The following is a 19,653-nucleotide window of genomic DNA, read 5'->3' as shown; positions in this document are numbered from 1 at the left end:
TAAAAAGGAAAATATGCTGAAGAAAAGTTTATCAATGGAAAGCCTTTTACCTGATTCAATTTTGTTAAGTATTTTTCTTGCACATTGTACAAAGGCCTCTTCCACATTCTCCCCCGTTAGTGCACTGGTTTCCAAGAACATCAGCTCTAGAAGTGACAGCAAACAAAATGTGAAGCTACGTTTAGAAGGTGACCACAGCTCAAGTCCCGACGGCCTGCTGGGCATTCTCTTCCCACAGCAGGCAAATGGACTCTGTTACTTCAAAACCACGCAATTCTGTAAATACAGCATCAGTAAATGTCAATACATTTTTTTAAATGTTAGCAGAATTCTAAGCCCCTCTCAGCAGTGACAGGTGTCTTGTGCTGGCGCTCGTCGGTGGAGGATGCCGGGCCGGCCCGGGGCCCGCTGAGGAAGCAGGCTGCCTGGAGACACCCAGTTGTCGACAGGAGACCAGAGTCTCCAAAAACTCTTCATGTCACCACAGATACAACTGACACGGGGGGGGGGTGGAGGGGGGCTACGCTGCAGCTTGTCCTCCTGACGGTGAAGAGGTCCTCTCTGGACTCATACTTCTTTTACCCACCAGAGCGGTCACCAGCCCAGTGTCAAGGCGGGCTCTCCTGGCTTCTGGACGTCTAAATGGCTTCTTTACAAACTCACGATAGCTCATGTTCGTCTCACATGCTTATTTTCTTAGCGTAAAACCGGTCAGTTTGTAAGAACCGAATTTGGTAGTCCTAGAGGCCAACTGAAAGTCAATACTAGAGTATTTTAATTCTTGACTGGTTCTAAAAATTAAAGTTCTTTAAAATGTCTGAACTCTGATCATTCTGTTACCTATAAGCAACCATTAATTTTATGTGTCATTCTCTGGTTTTCTACATGGAAATTCAGAGAATTTTTGAAGGCATATAACCAAATGACTTATATTTAATCGAAGTAAAATAAAACCCAAAAGCCCAGTATTTCTGCCACTGCTTTCCCCTTCTATTTAGAGCTAATATTCCACCAACTTAGCTCTAAATTATATTAGAAAACAGGACAGGACATCATGCGATTAGGGCCTTTAAAAATCATTACAAACTTCACTTCTGACCAAGGCCTGAGCTCAGACCAAAAAGTCATTACAGAGTATTAGCACACTGGTCTTTATCAACATCATGACTTCTGTAGGCAGAATGCAATACAGTGAAAATAGGCTAAAGACACCTAACTTCACTAAAAACACCAGGAAATTTCACTTTTCTTGAGTGCCATTTAATCTTAAAATTCCAATAATGTAAATTCAAAGCAATGTTATTACCCCCAAATTTGCCCATTTGAAAAGCAGTCGTATAGGTAAAGGGTCACTTGCCATTTTCTTGAGCGAATCTGGAAGCTTCTAAGAAAGTAACTTCACGGTCGGCATCCAGGTCCTTCTTGTTCCCACACAGGATGATCACAATGTTCTGACTCGCTAGCATTCTGGCATCTGTTAACCAATTAGTAAGCGCATTGTAGGTTTCTCGGCTGCGTAATATAAGATTGTGAAAACAGTACATGTATTTTATAAGACCAGCAACTCTTTCCAGTCATTCACACTACTCACATGCCACTTTTGCACATGTCAGGGTATCGCCGACAAGCTTGAATTTAACGCAGGAAGCCTGAAGGCCCAACCACACACCATACCTAGTGGGGCTGGACTGTTCTGTTTCCAGAAAAATGAAACCGCAAGTCAGAGGTTTTGCTGTTTGTTTTTGCCCAGTCAAGGTACAAAAGGAAACAGATATTCATTTACTCATTGTACAAATATTTACTGAGCTCTTAACTCTAAGCGCCATTATGTGCAACATGGGTAAGCAAGACGTGAGAGCCAACCGCTGCTGGTCACCAGCTCTGTGCAGTGCGGTGGTACTTTGTTTTGTAGGATTTATCACATTCTTTCTAAGGGCTCTGTGACATACACTGTAACTCGCTTTTCCAGGAGAAACCTGAACCCAGAGAGTTTAGTTAAGTTGCCCAAAGGCACAACGGCAGCCAGCGGCAGAGGCAGGGCTTGCCCAGGTCTGTCGAGCTCCAGGAGATCTGTTTTCAGCTCAGACACACCCAGGGATACATGCGCCCTGCTGGCACCCTAGACAGCCTCAAGACCTCACTGGTGAGCAGGCTGAGCCTTTCACCACCTGAGCAAGTGCAGGGGGACTGGGCCAGCAGCTGCCCACCTCCCGGCCAGCGTGCCTCATCCTGAACATGCAGACGGGGGGTGTGTCACAGCACAAGGATGACCCTCTTAGCTGTGCAAGTTCCCACCCAGACAGCCACCAGACGATAGGGCAGAGATGCTGTTTTTCAGGTGGTGTCAGCAAACACTGAGACTGGCGCTGTCTGCTGGGACTTCTGCAAGGATGAGAATGTTCTATGACCCGTACCATCCAATACAGCCACCACCAGCCACATGTGGGCACTGAGCACCTGAGATGGGGCAAGTGAGACCAAGGTACTGAATTTTTAATTTAATTCGTGATATTTGAGTAGCAGCTACACATAGGACAGTGCACTCAGATTCTTAGCATGTGCCGAGAGCTTCACATTAACCAATTTAACAACCAGAAAATCTCGTGAGTGTAACACAATCAGCATGACTGCATATAACAGGAAAACTGAAGTCCGGACAGCAAGAGAACTTTGCCCGAGGACATCACACAGCTACTGACCTGGAACTGAGACTTGAACCCAGGCAGCCGCAGGGCAGAGCCTGTGTCCTCAACGTTCATCAGTGTCCATTACTTCTACTAACTGACCACGTGTGAGCTTCCCCCCTGCGAGCCTGGAGGAGTATGTCAAAGCACCGTGCTAAAATACACACACCCCAGGGATGCTTTATGTATCTCGAACCTCACCCGCAGATTTCCTGACGGGGGAAATCTGAGCAGGGGGAGGGCTTGCCTCCATCGCCTCTAAGACCCCAAACGAAAGGGCTGAGGGGATTCCAGATTCCCAGCCACACAGCACACATACGACACGCAGGTGCGCCTCGGGAAGACGAGACTCGGGGAGCAGAGTCCCCAGCTGTGTCTCCCACGGGGGAGTGCGCATTACCTGGTGATGTCATAGACGAGGAGAGCTCCTGCGGCGCCTCTGTAGTAACTTCTTGTCACAGACCTGAAAGAATCACACTGCTTTGACTTCTGGCCAATCGAGACCCTTCCTACTGAGCACCACCACCCATGTTTCTGGGTAAACATCGACATAGGGATGGATGTTGCTTCAAACAGAAACGGTTCAGACATCTGAGTGTAAGGGGGCTCTTCTGTCTGAAATCATGTCACAGAAATGCTGGGGAGGTGGGGACGTTAGACTGAGACAAATAGGACATTTTCGAACAGGGAGATGAAGCTCTCCCACAGAACTTGAGGTTATCTTTGAACTTAGCGGGAGAGGAGAAGCACTCTGGAGAGTTAGGTGGCCACTAAGCGCTCAGCCATCCTACTCTGCTCCCTCTGGGGTTCCAGTCTCCCCCAGACCCCTGCACAGCTGCTCCCTACTCTTTCCCAGGGGAAGTCCTCCGATGGGAATAAGCTCATCTTCCAACCAGGAACCCACAGCCACCCCCGCCCCTCAGTACTTCCCTCCAGCCCCTCCCTGCTTACTACCAAGGAAACAGGGCTTTACCTAGCTTACCTATCCCCACAGAGTGCCTCCGAGCATCTTAGCTGTTCTCCGGTCCTGCGGGTTAGTGTCACTAACACTTTCTCTGCATTATCAGTCTCTCCCTCTTCATTAGATATTTCCCCCATTAGCAACATAAAATGTGCTCTGGTATACCTCCCATCTTAAAATACAAGAAGATATGCAGCCCTGTCCTTCTAGAGCTCTTCTCTGGATCCAAAGTCCTCCGAAGAGTCATTTTTGCCCACTGTTTCCCTCTCTTCCCTCCTCTCTGGTGTCTGCCCCCCTTACTCCGCAGCTCTGAGCCCAGCGGCATTTCTTGGTCCTCACCCTTCCCTGAACACCTTCCTCGCTCCACCTCTGCAGCCACAACGGCCTCCTCTCTCACCGGCCAGCTCTCCTCCTCAAGCTCTGGGTCACTCTTCCAGGCCTGCCTTGTTTGTACCGGAGCTCCTCAGTGCTGGGGCTCAGTCCCGCGTTCTCCTTCGTCCTCACACCTTGACTCCAATGTCCTCTTCAGCCCAGACTACTTCTGAAAGATCTGGCCATTGCCCCACCGTCTCCATGACTGCCTCCTGAACATGTCCCATGTCACATTTGTAAGACAGAACACTTTGGTTCCCAGGCTGTAGGTCCATCCTGGTTTGGGGCGGAGGAGGGCACCACCAACCCTCTGTTTATACCACCAGAATGCTCCACCTTTATCCTCGCCTCCTCTTTTTGCCCATCTCCATGCTGGAACCACAAGTCGGTTCTGTCGCACGAACATCTTCATCCTCACTGGTGCCATCATAATCCAAATCACCGAGTCTCCGGCTGGACTCCTGCAGTCACCAGTGCCTGGTGGCCCCACTACCATGCATGTCCCCACTGCCACTTGTGTCCCTCGGTCCACTCTCCTGAGCAAGCCAATTCCTCAAGACCTACAATGCTCCCGGTGCTCAGGGGCTGGAGACTGAGTTCAGTCTCCAAGGGGCAATGATTTAATCAGTCCTGTTTACCTCCTGAAGCCTCCATAAGAAACCCTAAATGATTGAGGTCAGAGAGCTTCTGCTTCGTGAACACTTGGAGGGAAGGTAGTGCGCCCACAGAGGGCCTGGGAGCTCAGCACTCAGCTCCCACAGCAGCACCCAGTGCAGCTCTTCCATTTGGCTGCTCCTGGGTTCTGCCCTTTATGATGATCCGGCAGCAGTAAATACGGCGCTTTCCTAAGTTCTGTGAGTCACTCTAACAAACTGCTGGGCCTGGGAGATGGGTCATGGGGCCTGTGACTGGTGTATGAAGTGGGAGCGGGTCTGAGGGATGGCGCCCTTAGCCTCTGCGGCCTGCTGCTAACTCCAGAGAGTCAGAACTAGCTGAATTGTTGGCCACAGACTTGACGCTGGAGAACTGAAGAACTGGTAGGGGAAACCCCGCCCCCCTCATCTGGTGTCAGAAAATGGGCACCACAGAGTGATGCTTCCCTTCAGGGTAAAAAGAGAACTGGGGACCTTATCAAAAATAAACAGAAGGACTCATTACGGCTTCGACACTTTGAAAACGGCAGCTATTTTTAAATGTACTTTTAGCTCCTAAACTCCAAAGGCTACCTATCTGGTAGCCTGAAGCTTTCCCTTTCCACCTCTAGACCGCTCTGCAGATGGGCATATGCTTTAAGAAATGGCAGACAGGCGCCGCATGAGGAAGACCGGATTGCGAGTTCTTCCTGGGGTTTCCTCTCCAAGTTGGAGGGAGGCTTCTTTTCCACATAGGTGAAGAGGCAACTTTTTTTCTATCTTAGTTTCTAGAAACTAGCAGGTTTCTAGAGAAAGAGGTATGTAAGAGTTCTCCTCAAGAGAAACTAAGTTACACCCATGCTGAGTCGTTGACTTCACCATCATTTATCTCACATTGACACGTGCCATCTGACAAATTATTCAGGTATACAAGCTAAATGCTTAAGAAAAGTACTTTTCTGAGGTATTTAATTTTCTCAAAGTAGTTTAAACCAGAAGTAATACTGCCACCAAGTTTGAAAAGCAAAGACTGCTTACGGGCCCAATGTTGCAGTCTGCAGTCTCCTGCCGCACTCTTCCCGGAAGCCCCACTCCCCAAGGCCGTCTTCAGATCTGACTGATTTCCTAAATGCAGTCATTAATGGAATACATGGTGAACGTCCATGTGCTACATTCTACCCTGGGCTTTGCAGAAGCAACAACAACAAAATACAAATGTCCCTACTTTCATGGATCTTAGTTTTGTCTTCCTGGTATTTGCTTCCATCTTTCTATAAGACGCTTGTGAAAACATTTGACTTATGAGCTTCAGGACTTACTGCCTTCCTGCTTTGACGAGACTCTAGCTTACCCGTATGCTCCCAGCCCCTTCCCTGCATCTTCTCCTCCTCCTGTCGGCAGCACCCTTGCCCGACAGCTGTGCTGGCCCCGTCCCCGCTCGCCTCCCCAGCCAGGTCCCCGGTTGGCTGGACTTCACCTTCCTCTTTCAGCGTTTACTTCCTTGTGTTGACAAAGTATCTCCTCCTGTAATTTCTAAGAATACGTGAAAAGATGGCCTTTGTTTCCCCTATTCTTGAGTATCTACAGCTCTTCTCCCCTAATTCTCACACTTAATGGACAGTCTGGCCAAGCTTGGTGTTTCTGCTGGAGAGGAGTTTTCCACGCGGAATTAGGAGGGCAAGGCTTCCGTGCCTTCGAGCTTAGGCAAGTTGCTGTGGAACAGTGTAACGCCATTCCTCTTGCTAGTCCTTGGGTGGGACTGTTTCTTTTTCTCTTGGGATCTGTTTGCATCTTCAGTTCGTCCGAGTCCTCCACAATTTCACATGATACATACTGGTTGGGACTGTCCCTCCACTCAGGTATTTGGTGTGAGGTGGGCCTGGTACATCGGGGATCTCGTTTCTTTGGTGGAGAATTACAGCGAGCAGGCTGTTTTATTGGGGGGGGGGCAACACGTTTGTATATTTGGCCTTTCCTCTGGAGCTATTCATTTCTCTGGAGAGAAAAACCGTTTACCTTGCCTGAGAACACATACACACCTGGATGCCAGCAACTGGGAAGAAGTGGGGAGAGGCTTGGGGTCGCAAACTTGCACAAATTTCCTTTTTCTCCTCCTTCCCTCAACTCTGCCCTCTGCTGGCATTAGAAATTCCGAGTCCTGACCCTATTTCAACTCACACTGAACTTCTCCTGTGGGTGCGTACACAGGCAAATGTAAGCACTTTAACCCTCCCTCCTGCAGAGCCCCAGGCTTCCACATTCTGACCTTTTCTGGGACTCAGCAGGAGGACGTGGCCCCCCGCTTGCCGCCCTTCCCCCACGACAGGCCCTGAAGACGCAGCTCCCTCTGCTTTCAGGCACTTAGCATCCATTCGGGATCACTGACATTTGGGTTCTTTTTTGGGGAAATCGCTTCATCATCATTATGTACTCTCCCTTTCTAGGTCTTTGTAAGCAAATGCCATTTCAATTGTTTTACAGTCATTTTAGTAAGGGTTTGGGGGGAAAACACATCAAGTCTGGCTTGAATCCACAGTGTTTAATCAGTGGTTCCAGAAGAATAACTGTGATTAAAATTTTTTGAAGCAATTATTGACCATTTCAAATACAATATACACCTGATTTTAATACTACCAGGAAGAGTGAGTTTTACTTAACTAAGTTTTAAAACTGCTTATCTGTTCTGACTTTGAGTATCTGTTCAAAAACCACAACTAAAATACTAACCCACTACCCTGCTGCAGTAGTTACAGAATATTAAACATGTAATCTCATCTGCAGCGATCTGGGTTATGACTGTAGTGTAACAAAAATGTGCAAGACAGAGTATTTGGTGGGATGCATATCAACCAACAGAACCTGCTCTACTTAATATAAAACAAAACAAAAATGCCAAAAGAGGTTTTTAAAAATTCTCCTGTAAAAGTGAAGAGAAAAACTGCTGTGCTATTACTTTGCCTTCATTTCAATCTAAAGTATACTGTAGAGTACACAATACCACACCCTCTAATGTACTCACTAGTCCCAAAGCATAAATCAGCCTCTACGGGAGAGTGCATTCACTCGAGACACTCTAATGCATTCTTTAGTAAATCAATGCTGCATGGGGAAAACTTGACTTTTGGCTTGTCTTAAAGCTTCTGGAGGTGAAGTTTCTGAAATCTGTGCAGGGAAGGAGGAGACTATATATATGTATACATAAAGAGACTATAATTGGTTATTTCAAATCCAATTTTCAAATATTTTTATTACATTAGAGAGAAAGCTACCTGAATCGTTCTTGGCCTGCAGTATCCCATATCTGTAACTTTACATATTTACCACCAACATTTATTATCTTTGAACCAAATTCCACTCCTATTGTATGATTTGAGTCATCTTTGACTGAAAAAGAAAAAGAACAAGATATTTAATTTGAGAACATTAAAGAAACAGACTAACAGATTTAAACAAGCAAAATCAAGGGCTAAAGTCAATGGAAATGTAATTTACTGTAGCCTTTCGTTTTTCCAGTGGTCAGCTGATAAGAAGCACACAGAATACACATACAGTTCCTACTCTGGAGGAGATGATAAGGCTCTTTCACAAAACCCCTAGAGCGAACCATCCATCGTAAAGCCTAGGCCTGGAGGTGGCCATGCCACAGACAGTCACAGTCACCTGTCCGCTGCGAGGGCACTCACACGTGGAGACGGCATAAAGTACCCGGGGGCCAGTCTGAAGGGCTGACAGCCCAGTGACAGGTCTGTCACTGAGGTGTGACTCTGTCAGTACTGAGGTGGTGACTGTCTCCACTACCTAAATGGATAACTATTCCAAAGAAATAAAAGGGAAGGAAAAGGACTGTAGCCCCCAAAAGGAACTTGATGGACACCAAAGATTAAAGGAAAAGGAGGAAAAGATAGACAAAATAAAACAAAGCCGAATAACAAAAATTCTGAACACATCGTAGCTGTGGACTTTCCATGAATTTGCAGGTTGTGTGACAGTAATTTGGGATGAATTTGTTGGAGAAGCCGATACTGTCTCTACTGAGAGGCAGGCAAACAGAGCAGCTCACTAAACCTGCCCAGGATGAACTGTCTGTGAAAAAAGTCCTTGTGGGGGATGAAGAGCCAAGTTATCACTAATAACACAGCTATACAGCCCATGACTGACCTACACTTCTTAACCGCAGGGCAGAATCTAAGTGTGTTAGAAATCACCAATGCCACTTGAGGTGCACTGAGTGTTTCCTGGGGCTGGGGTGGGGGACTGACCAGTTAATACCGACCACACCAGCCTGTCCCAGAAGATGGGGAACTAGTGTGGACATTCTAGAATTCAAGCTATCGAGAAACCTCAGAGTAAAAGCATCAGAAGGTGATGGCTGAAGTCCAAGGGCGTCCTGATTACAGTACGGCCACAGGACCAATCAAGTGGAGGCCTTCCCATCATGCATAGACCACGCAGACTAACCCAACACACATGTCGCCATGGTGAGGAGTTGGGGAGGACTGTCAAGGGAGAGCTCGCCACAGGGAGGGGACACAAAGATAGGCAGGTGGGTTCTGCGCCCAACATCCTCAGGGCACTTTTTTCTGAGATGCTACAGTGCAGTCTTGGCACCTCCTGAAGAGACCTGGACCACCCAATGAGGAAATACTTGTTACATTCACTGAGGATTGGCTCTGTGACTAGCCCGTGCGGGCTCTGTGTCACGAGACAGAAGTCCCAACAAGCTCTTAGACAACGAACACCGAAGTAGCAGAATATGTTCCTATAGTATTTTTCAAAGCTCCCTCTGCTGTTTCCCCATGTGACCCACCACCACTTAGGTGCACATGCAGTCTGTGAAATTAATTATTTTTTGTGTCTTCAACCCGACTGCTGTGAAATAGGTCATCCTCCACAATTCTTCCCATGATTGTAAAAGCACTGTTCATTTTAAGGGTCTTTCAACTTACAAGTCTTTGATACTACCTTGGAATAAAATATTTAACTTCCCTTACCAAAACAGTGTAAGTCAATGGCAAAAAGATGGGTCTGTGGTCAAAAGACCTAGACTTGAGTCTAACCAACTTTAGCGTCCAATCCCAAGGGCACACACCCAACTGCTCTAAACCTGTTTCCTAAACCTACAAAACAGAACTGATGACAATAACCACCTCCACTATAGTACAAGGCCATCGAGGACCCAAGAGGACTCTTATCTACAATGTAATACTCGGGCTTCCTGGGCGGCTCCCTGTCAGGGCAGGAAAGTCCTCTGTGGCCTTCCGCCTCACGGTGTTGTATTTTGATATCTGGAATGTATTAGAGTATCTGGAAAGTGTACAGTATGATAATATATTGAACAATGAACCACCATAAAACAGAAATAACTTAATAAAAAACTTAGTCATACTGCTAGAAGCTTAATATAAGCTTTTAATATGATTTTAATATACTTTTAAACTCTAACTTTTTTCTTGAAATAATGTTCAGAAGTTTGGCTATAAACAAATTTGAGCAAGAGAGCACTCTCAGGGGAAGACATGCATGAAACACGGACCATCTGTTGTCACTTACATTTTTTTTCTATAAACTGATGAAGCAAGCAAGACTTGCCAGTTCCTGCATTTCCAATAACCAAGAACTTAAACAAAAAATCTGAAAAACAAAAAGAGATCATGAAAAATAACTTTAAAACATGTGCTACAAATGTATCCTTAGACTATGATCAAAAAAAGTTAGCAAAATCTTACTTGTTAATATAACAGAAAAAAGGCAACTATTCTGTGAACATAACAAAAAACATGTCAACTCATCTTTTCACCTTTTTGGTATTGGGCACATATGCCAGCTCTCAGTGGTTTTCTGAACTCCGCTCTTGGGAAAATTTCCTTTGATATCGGAAGTTTGAAGACTATTCTTGTAGTGAATAAAATCTGTCCCTTTGCTAGTCACTATTCAAAGAAATATGTATAAGCAGTGATAAAAATAGTCTAGAAATTTCAAGAGTTTTCTGTATAAAAGAAAAACCCTGGGAAACTTCTAGGCTTTGAGAAATCCACTCCCTTCTTCTTTTTAAAAACAGGTATGTTTCCCCCACCCCTGAAGATTTTTTGTGGTCTTGCTTCTATTCCCTTATCTGTAACTTGTGGGAAGGACAGCTTAAGCCAAGTTTGGGTTAGTATTTGAAGTGGGAAATTTGTCTCATTCAGTGCGGCAAGAATTCTTCCTTTCTTCTTTACACAGAGTAATATATAAAATTTGGAATATTATTTTCCATATAATGGAAACGAAGACTCTCCAGTAAAATTTTAATTAAATTAGCATGATGTAGCATCAGTAGCCCCACGTGGCCTAAATGATTAATTTTGCTTCTTCTGTTAGCAAAGAACTTTAGTTCTGCTGAGACCAGGAGCTGCAGAGGACCCACGCCCTCCCCCACCCCTCACACCTTGATCAGAATCCTACCATCACGAGCCCCCCATCCCCCCCATACCCCGCTGCTGGACTCATTCTGTGGCCCTGAAGGCCCTGGTCTGTCCCGGTTCCCTGGTTTGCACCTGTGAAAGTGTTACCTCCACACACCTTTTCCAAACCCAGACCAAATTCTCCTGGCCCTGGCTCCTCTCTCCCTGACGTAAGTTCAAATGACCTATTTCTTTGCTGACATTCAGTCTAGCCCTGTTTCTTCAGAACTATATTCAGCATCACTCAGAGACAGAGCCTATTTAGCCTCTCATGATTTTCCCATGGTTACAGGCAATAAACCTACAGGACAATGATATCAGAATTGTCAGCATTTAACCATATCAGGTTTTACGCTTCTTACCGCATGATTTTAAAGCATGCCACATTCATGATCACAGGAGTCAAAAAGAAGCAACCCATTTATAGATAAATGGATAAAAAAAATATGGCATAAACATACACTAGAATGTTACTCAGCCTTGAAAATGAGGAAATTCTGACACATGTCACAACAAGGTTGACCCTCAAAGACATTAGCTAAGGGAAACATTCCAGTCACAAAAGGAGAAACACTGTATGATTCCATTTATATAATGTACCTAGATTAGTCAGATTCGGGGACAGAAAGTAGAATCGTGGCCGCCAGTGCCGGGGGAAGGCGGGGAATGAGGAGGTATTGTTTAATGGACATGAGTGTCAGTGTGGAAAGATGGAAAAGTTCTGGAGATAGATTTTGGCAATGGTTGTCAACAACGTGCATGTCCTTAATACAAATTAACTGTAGACTTAAAAATGGGGCAAGTGGCAAATCATGTAATTTTACTACACAGGCACATGAAACAAAACATGGCAAGTCAATCATGTTCACTGAACAGCTTTTATAACCTAAGAAATCAAAGGTTAAGATTGCCAGGTTAAAATGGAAGTCCTGGAATTTCTCAGTCTTTTTTTTTTTTTTTTTAAAGATTTTATTTATTCATTTGACAGAGAGAAATCACAAGTAGATGGAGAGGCAGGCAGAGAGAGAGAGAGAGAGAGAGAGAGGGAAGCAGGCTCCCCGCTGAGCAGAGAGCCCGACGCGGGACTCAATCCCAGGACCCTGAGATCCTGACCTGAGCCGAAGGCAGCGGCTTAACCCACTGAGCCACCCAGGCGCCCCTGGAATTTCTCAGTCTTGTTCAACATCTTCTTCTATTTAAAATATAAAGCCCAATACATCGTAAAGTTGCCCTCGAATGACTACGTGGTTCCATATACATGAGAATTTTTTACAGGACAGAACTGCACCTGTATTTTCTCTTCCTTGTAATTTTCTTTCTTTTTTAAAAAAGACTTATTTATTTATTTGTGTGAGAGAGAGAGAGAGCGTGTGCTCACAGGAAGGGGCAGAGGGAGAGCAAAAGACAGAATTTCAAGCAGAATCTGTGCTGAGTGTGGAGCTCAATGGGGGGCTCGATCTCATGACCCTGAGCTCATACCTGAGCCAAAACGAAGAGTTGTACACTTTACCGACTGAGCCTCCCACATTCCCCTGCCTTGTGACTATCTTTAAGGATTTTATTTATTTATTTGAGAGAGAGAGAGAGCAAGCAAAAGCAGGGAGGAACAGACGGGGAGGGAGAAAGAAGGTGAAGCAGACTCCACATTGGGGGTAGAGCCCTACTCAGGGCTCAGTGCCACAACCATAAGATCATGTCCTGAGCTGCTAACCAAGAGTGGGACGCTTAACCGACTGAGCCACCCAGGCGCCTACCTCCTTGTGATTTTCTTAATAGCATTTTCTTTTCTCTAGCATGTTTTATTGTAAAAATATGTTACATAATACATCGGAAATATGTGTTAAGTGATTGTTTTTGTTATCAGTAAGGCTCCAGACAACAGTAGAATATTAAGAGTTAAGTTTTTGGGGAGTCAGAATTTATATGCAGGTTTTCAACTATGCAGAGGTTTGGTGCCCTTAACCCCTTTGTTGCTCAAGAGTCAACAGAAAAAGGTGAGAGCCAAATAGAGATGCTGCCAATATGTAGTGAACAGCAAATACTAAGAATGAAAAGAATTTCTATATGCAAATGGAAATATTTCTTATGTTTTGTATGTATACAGAAAGATGAGTGTCACAAATCTATGTGATCTTGGAACAAAACTCACATATCTAGACATGGACTTTGGCTTGGTTCTTGTTCCACTGTTATTTTCTGCTTTGGAAGTTTGGCTTGAATGCACTTTATTATGGTAACTGTTATCTAGATTGTACCAAAGCTCTATCAGACAAAAGAGTAACATATCCACTGAACTACACCTTGCTGGGCAAAAGACAAGGAAGACGTGTAGTGTCCATATGTTAAAAATTCCTCCAACAATATTTAAAAGATTTATTTATTTATCTGAGAGAGCAGGGGGAGGGGCAGAGAGGGGAGAATCTCAAGCAGACTCAGCTGCTTAGTGTAGAGCCTGATGTGGGGGTTGATCTCATAACCCTGAGATCATGACCTGAGCCGAAGCCAAGAGTCAGATGCTTAACCAACTGAGCTACCCAGGGGCCCCTCCAACAAATTCTTCATACACCACATCTTGTAGCTCAAACAGGTAAGTATTCGTACTTTAGTAGAAAATCTTTTTGTTTCAAAACCCTTTTGGGTCAAACATCTAGAAATGCTGGATAAAATACACATTAAAAAAAAATCATAGCTGAGCTTTTAGGAAAGAAAGGAAAATTCTAGATACTTGGGAAAGAGAAGAAACAGAAAAAAAGCAATAGGAGCCCAGATGTGTCAGTATTGAGTGTAAAATGTGTATGGGACAGAGCATAAGAGCTTGTGCCCATGCGAAGGAGGGAGTAGAGAGCTAACTCTGAGTTCTTCTCAAGACTAGGTCTGAAGTGAAAGGGTAGGCTGGAGGAAAAACATCTATTCACTAGCTCAGGGAGATGAGGAGATTTCTTTCACTCTGCCTGGCCTCTTTAATGAATGGGAAAAACATTTCCCTTTGAAAACTAATCATGGGCGCTGGTAAGACAGGTGGGTTTGAAATTCAAGTTTACATAAACATGTGCACAATGAACCTCCAAATCAAGAACTGAGCAACAGTAAGAATGAAAGTGACATGACTAGGATGCCTGGAAGAATTACTTTGGAAGGACATGTGCTCCACCCAAGAATTGGAATTCTCACATTTACAGCTCCTTGAAGATGAGCTCACAATATAAAATTACAAGACACTCAAGGAAACAATCCATCACAAGTCCACCACCTGCAGACGGATTACACTTCCAAGAGTTTGATTTAAAAAAAAAAAAAAAGAACCCAAAAAAGTACAGGTGATCCTTGAACAACATAGGGGTTAGGGGCACTGACACTACTCCCCTCCCCCTATCCTATGTTATGCAGCTGAAAAACCCACATACAACTTTGACTCCCCAAGTACTTCACTACTAACAGTCCACTCTTGACTACTAGTCCATTCTAGACTGATAACGTAAGTGGAGTAATACTTATTTGCTATGTTATATATTATATACTGTATTCTCACAATAAAGCAAGCTAAAAAACAATGTTACTAAGAAAATCATAATGAAGAGAAAACACATTTACATTGCTATATTGTAAAAAAAATTCATGTGAAGTGGACATGTACAGTTCAAGCCTGTGTCATTCATGGGTCAAATGTCTACCCAAGATTACAAATACCATAAAAAAGGAACCGAATTTATAAGAATAAAGTAATATGAAAAAAATAGGTAGATTTCTAGAATGTGTCCAGAGATAAAAATTGCAGTCTTTAAAATTAAATAGTGAATGGATGGGTTTAAAAAAAAAAAGAAATCAGCAAAAATGAGAAATTTAACTGGAATAGGGACTGAAGAAAATTACTAGAAGGCGAACAAAGAGTTGAGAGGAGAGGAAACTGTGTGGGTTTAAGCAACATGGAGGATTAAAGGAAAAGGTCCAATACAGTTCTAATTGGTATTTGGGAACAGGAAAATAGGGAATGCGGTATAGAGCCAACATTAAAAGAAATCATGCCTCAGAATTTCAACAGAATTAAAATTAAAGGGACTATCAGATCCAAAATAACTGTGACCCATGAGAAGGATAAATAAGAATAACTCCACATCTAAACACATTATCATCATAGTGAAATGGAAGAACTAAGACTATAAAGGCAATCAGGAAGAACGGAAAAATTCCCTGTTAAGGAAATTAGGTTCCTTATCCCAAAGGAAATTAGGTTCCTTATCCTAATAAGGCAGTGAGATAATCACAGTGTTGAGAGGAAGAGCACAAAACCAAAAACTCTCTAATGTAGAATGCAATGTACAAAAATTATACTCAAGGCCAAGGTATACCTCTGCTTCCAGAAGCTGAGACAGAAATACTTCTTCCCGCTCAGTATAACCTAAGACACTAGACAGTATATATAAAGGCAACATAAGGAGACTTTGAAAGTGTAGCAAAGAAGGCAGACTGGCCAGGGACCTTGGGGCCTGAGAAAGGACACGGGTGAGTTCTTCAGGTTTTCCTTTCGCCTCACATACCCTAGACCTGGAGCTGAACAAGCTGGCAATCTGCAAATGGCAATGGGTGAAGATCTTAAAAAGCCCCACCCCACCCACCTCCCTCCCCAAAGCTGTTCTGTGTAGCCGTAGAGCCAGGTGAGGGCAGCCTAGCAAGGAAAAAACTTTTACACATCAACGGCTCTACTGCAGCCAAGCAGCACAGGAAAATCTGGGACCCCACCCTGACCCACACCAGCAAAGGCTGAGTGGGGAGCCTAGACGTCCCCCAGGGAAGCCGGAGGACCTCATTACGGCAGGGTGGTGTAGCAGCACAGAGCCAAGACTTTCATTTCCGGTAGCTGGTCATGAGCCGCCCCCAGCCCTCCCCACAGTGTCAGCAGAGACCCCAAGCCCCTGTGGTGGTGGTGGTGGTGGTGTGGGAGACGTGGAACATGGGCACTCTCGGCCCCACCGAGCAGTAACAAGGAGCACTCCCTCCACCCACAGGTCAACAGAAGCCCAGCCTGGACTATGCACTTCTACCTTCACCTGGCAGTAACGAGGTTGTGCCCAAGAATGGAAACCAGTTAAATAAAAAATTTAAATAAAGATCTCAAGTCTCATAACATAATATAAAAAATGTCCAGGCTTCAAGGAAAAATCACTCAACGTACTGAGAACCAGCAAGGTCTCAAACTGAAAGAAAAAAAGATAATAGATTCCAATGCCCAAATATCAAAAATGCATGACAAGGGACACTTGGGTGGCACAGTCGGTTAAGTGTCTGCCTTCACCTCAGGTCATGATCCCAGAGTCCTGGGATTGAGTCCCACATCTAGCTTTAAAATCTTTAAAATCTTAAAGAAAAAAGAAATGGATGACAAAAATTTTAAAGCAACTTAAAATCTTTTAAAAGAGTTTTAAATATAAAAATATTTCAACAATACAAACATGCTTGAAACAAATGAAAAACAAACCTTTGGCAAAGAGAAAATCTTATCAAAGAAATAACAGATATAAAGAACCAAATGGTGTTTTTAGAATTGAAAAATATAGCAAAATGGAAGGGACAGTGGAAACAATCTGTTAACTGGATGACAAAATGATAGAAAATATCCAATCTAAACAACTAAGAGAAAACAGACTGAATATGTATGCATAGAGCCTCAGGAACCCTTGATCCTATTAAAAAAAAAAAGCTCTAATATTTGTATCACTGGAGTCAGGAAAGAAGAGGAAAAAGAGAATAAGGTTGCAAAAATACTCAAAGAAACAATGGCTGAAAACTTTCCAAATCTGGCAACAGACAGGAATCCAGATTCAAAAAACTGAGGACAAATCCAAATAAATCTATGCCGACATACATCATAACTCAACTTCTGAAAATTAAAGACAAAGAAAAGTCCTTGAAAACAGACAGAGAAAATGACAGGCCAGAGAAAATGATGGCTTGCCTACAGAGAAAAAAAAAAATAATTCAAGTGACAGCAGATTTTTCATCAAAAAACCAGAGGCCAGAAGAAAGCGGCACATTTTTCAAGGGCTGACAGAGAACTCTCTGTCCAGAATCTTGTATCTAGTAAAAATGACGGTCTGGAATGGAGGGAGAATCAAGACATTCTTGGGGGCAGGGTGGGGTGGGGGGACTCTAACAGAATTTGTCCATAACAGACCAATCCTAAAAGCATGTTTAAAAGAGGTAAAGAAGTTCTCTGAAAAGAAAGTGAATGATAAAAGGAACCTAGAATGTCAGGAAGGAAGGAAGAACACGGCAAACAAAAACACATCTAAGTAAGGGCGCCTAACTGGCTCCGTCAGAAGAGCAGGCAACTCTTTTGATCTCTGGGTCATGAGTTTGAGTCCCATGTTGGGTGTAGGGATTACTTAAATAAAAACTTAAAAAAAAAGCATAAATACAATAGACTTTTCTTCTTCCCCTATTGTGCTTTCTAAATTAGATCTGGCTGTTTAAACAAAAAGAATTAACAGTTATGTGATTCTAAATATGAGGAGAGGAAACATTTAAGACAATTATATCAAAGGTGGGACACAGTAAAGAGATGTAAAAGAAGGCAAGGTTTTTATATGTCCCTCAAATGGAGAAAATGATGACAGCAATAGACTGTGAAATGTATTTATAATGTAACACACAGAACAACCCTTAAAAAACCTATACAAAGAGATATTCTCAAAAATATAAATAAAGTGAACAGAATTCTTAAAAATGTTCACATAAACTGCAGGAACACTGGAAAAAGAAATGAAAAACAAGGCAGGTTAAAAACTGGTAAAAATAAGTCCTAATATACCAATAATTACAATAAATGGAAACTATAAATATCCCAATTAAAAGACGAAAACTGGCAGATTAGATGAAAAATCATGACATGACAATATGCTGTCAACAAGAAACTCACTTTGATTAGAATGACACAGGCAGGCTGAAAGTGAAAGGATGAAAAAAGCTGTATCATGCAAACATTAGTCAAAGGAAAGCATTATTATTATCAGATAAAACAGACTTCACAGCAAGGAAGATTGCCTGAGACCAAAAGGATTATTACATAATGATAAAGGAATAAATCCACCAGCAAGACAGGAATCCACACCTGAAATTAATAAAATAGAGCTATAAAGTGTATGTCAAGCAAAAACTGGCAGAACTAAAAGGAGAAACAGGTAAATCCACAATTACGGTTGGAGACCTCACCACCCTTCTCTCTACAACTGAGAGAACTAGAGAAAAAATCAGCAGGATACAGAAGGAAAAAATCATAGCAAACCAAAGCGATCTAGCTGACTTTTACAGAATACTTCAACAAGAGCAGAACACACTCTTTCCCAGGACCCATGAGACACATTATCAAGTTAGACAATATCTTGGGCCACAAAACAAACTTCAACAAATTTAAAAGAATGGAAATCTCACAAGAATGTGTTCTCTTAACTACAATGTAATCAAAGTATAAATCAGTAATATGAAGACAACAGGAAAATCTCCAAATACTTGGCTACTAACCAACATATTTCTAAATAATCTATGATTTCTCTCTTTTTTTCTTTTTTTTAGAGATTTTATTTATTTGAGAGCAAGGGAGAGCAGAGCAAGATAGAGAGCATGAGTTGGTGGGGGGCTGTTGGGGAGGGAGAAGCAGACTCCTCGCTGAGCAGGGAGACCAATGTGGGGCTCGATCCAGGGATTTCGACCAGAGCCAAAGGCAGAGGTTTAACTGACAGAGCCACCCAGGAGCCCCTAAATAATCTACGATTTAAGGAAGTCTCCTGGGAAAGCAAACAAATATATTGTGCTGAATGGAAAATAAATTACAACCCATCAAAATTTGTGGGATACAACTAAAGCACTGCTGAGCGGAAACTTTTTAGAACACTAAATGCATACATTAGGAAAAAAGTGTCAGTCAATTATCTACATTCCTACCTCAAGAACCTAGAAAAAGAAGAGTACGATAAACTTAAAGCAAGCAGAAGGAAGGAAATAAAAAGGGACAGAAATCAATGAAACTGAAAATAGAAGAACAAGAGAGAAAATCCATGAGACAGAAGCTGGCTCCTTGAGAAGATCAATAAAACTGATAAACTTCTGGCAAAACTGTTACGAGTTCAAGGAATTAGGGGCTGAGCCAGGAAAAAGACATGGCTGGGAGACAGCACACACCACTTCCTTCGGGCAGCACTCTGACAGGCTGCACTGGAGGGGACATCCCTCACGGCAGGAGAGCTTCCAGAAGGGGACAACAGCAGGGGACTTATGAGGGAAAAGGGTCTGGAGAGAGGCTTTATGTGTCCACACGATGTCACCCAGCAGCCTGGGGGGCAGCCAGCGGCTTGAGGTCTTTAATAGCCCCTGAGTTTGTTTATCAAAGGTTAGCAGATGGTGAGTGTTAATTTCACAGGGTATGCAAAGCAGGAAGTCTCTAAATGGCTAAAAATATTACTTATTTGGGCTGTATTTTAAGCAACCTAGGGTGTAAGAATTTTAGTGTAGTGCTGGTAGACTTTGAACTAATGTCCTAGCTTGCTGTGAAGAAGAAAACAAAATAGAGGCTA

The 19,653-nt window shown here is 43.3% G+C and overlaps 1 protein-coding gene across 2 annotated transcripts in view; it reads right to left on the bottom strand.

Annotated features, from left to right (window-relative positions):
• RAB4A (RAB4A, member RAS oncogene family) overlaps window positions 1–19,653 on the bottom strand; it is a 46,975-nt gene that overhangs the window by 9,804 nt on the left and 17,518 nt on the right. For both annotated transcript variants that reach the window (XM_045087085.1, XM_045087086.1), the window contains exons 2-6: window positions 10,200–10,280; window positions 7,919–8,033; window positions 3,085–3,147; window positions 1,358–1,512; window positions 51–146 (exon numbers count right to left, since the gene is read on the bottom strand). In XM_045087085.1, the coding sequence (XP_044943020.1) occupies window positions 51–146; window positions 1,358–1,512; window positions 3,085–3,147; window positions 7,919–8,033; window positions 10,200–10,280 (510 nt within the window). The remainder of the gene's footprint in view (window positions 1–50; window positions 147–1,357; window positions 1,513–3,084; window positions 3,148–7,918; window positions 8,034–10,199; window positions 10,281–19,653) is intronic.

Source organism: Mustela putorius, unplaced genomic scaffold (assembly GCF_011764305.1).
Source record: "Mustela putorius furo isolate JIRA1106 unplaced genomic scaffold, ASM1176430v1.1 tig00001033_pilon_pilon_pilon, whole genome shotgun sequence".
In the NCBI taxonomy this organism is placed as follows: Eukaryota; Metazoa; Chordata; class Mammalia; order Carnivora; family Mustelidae; genus Mustela; species Mustela putorius.
This window is presented reverse-complemented; position numbering and strand designations above follow the sequence as displayed.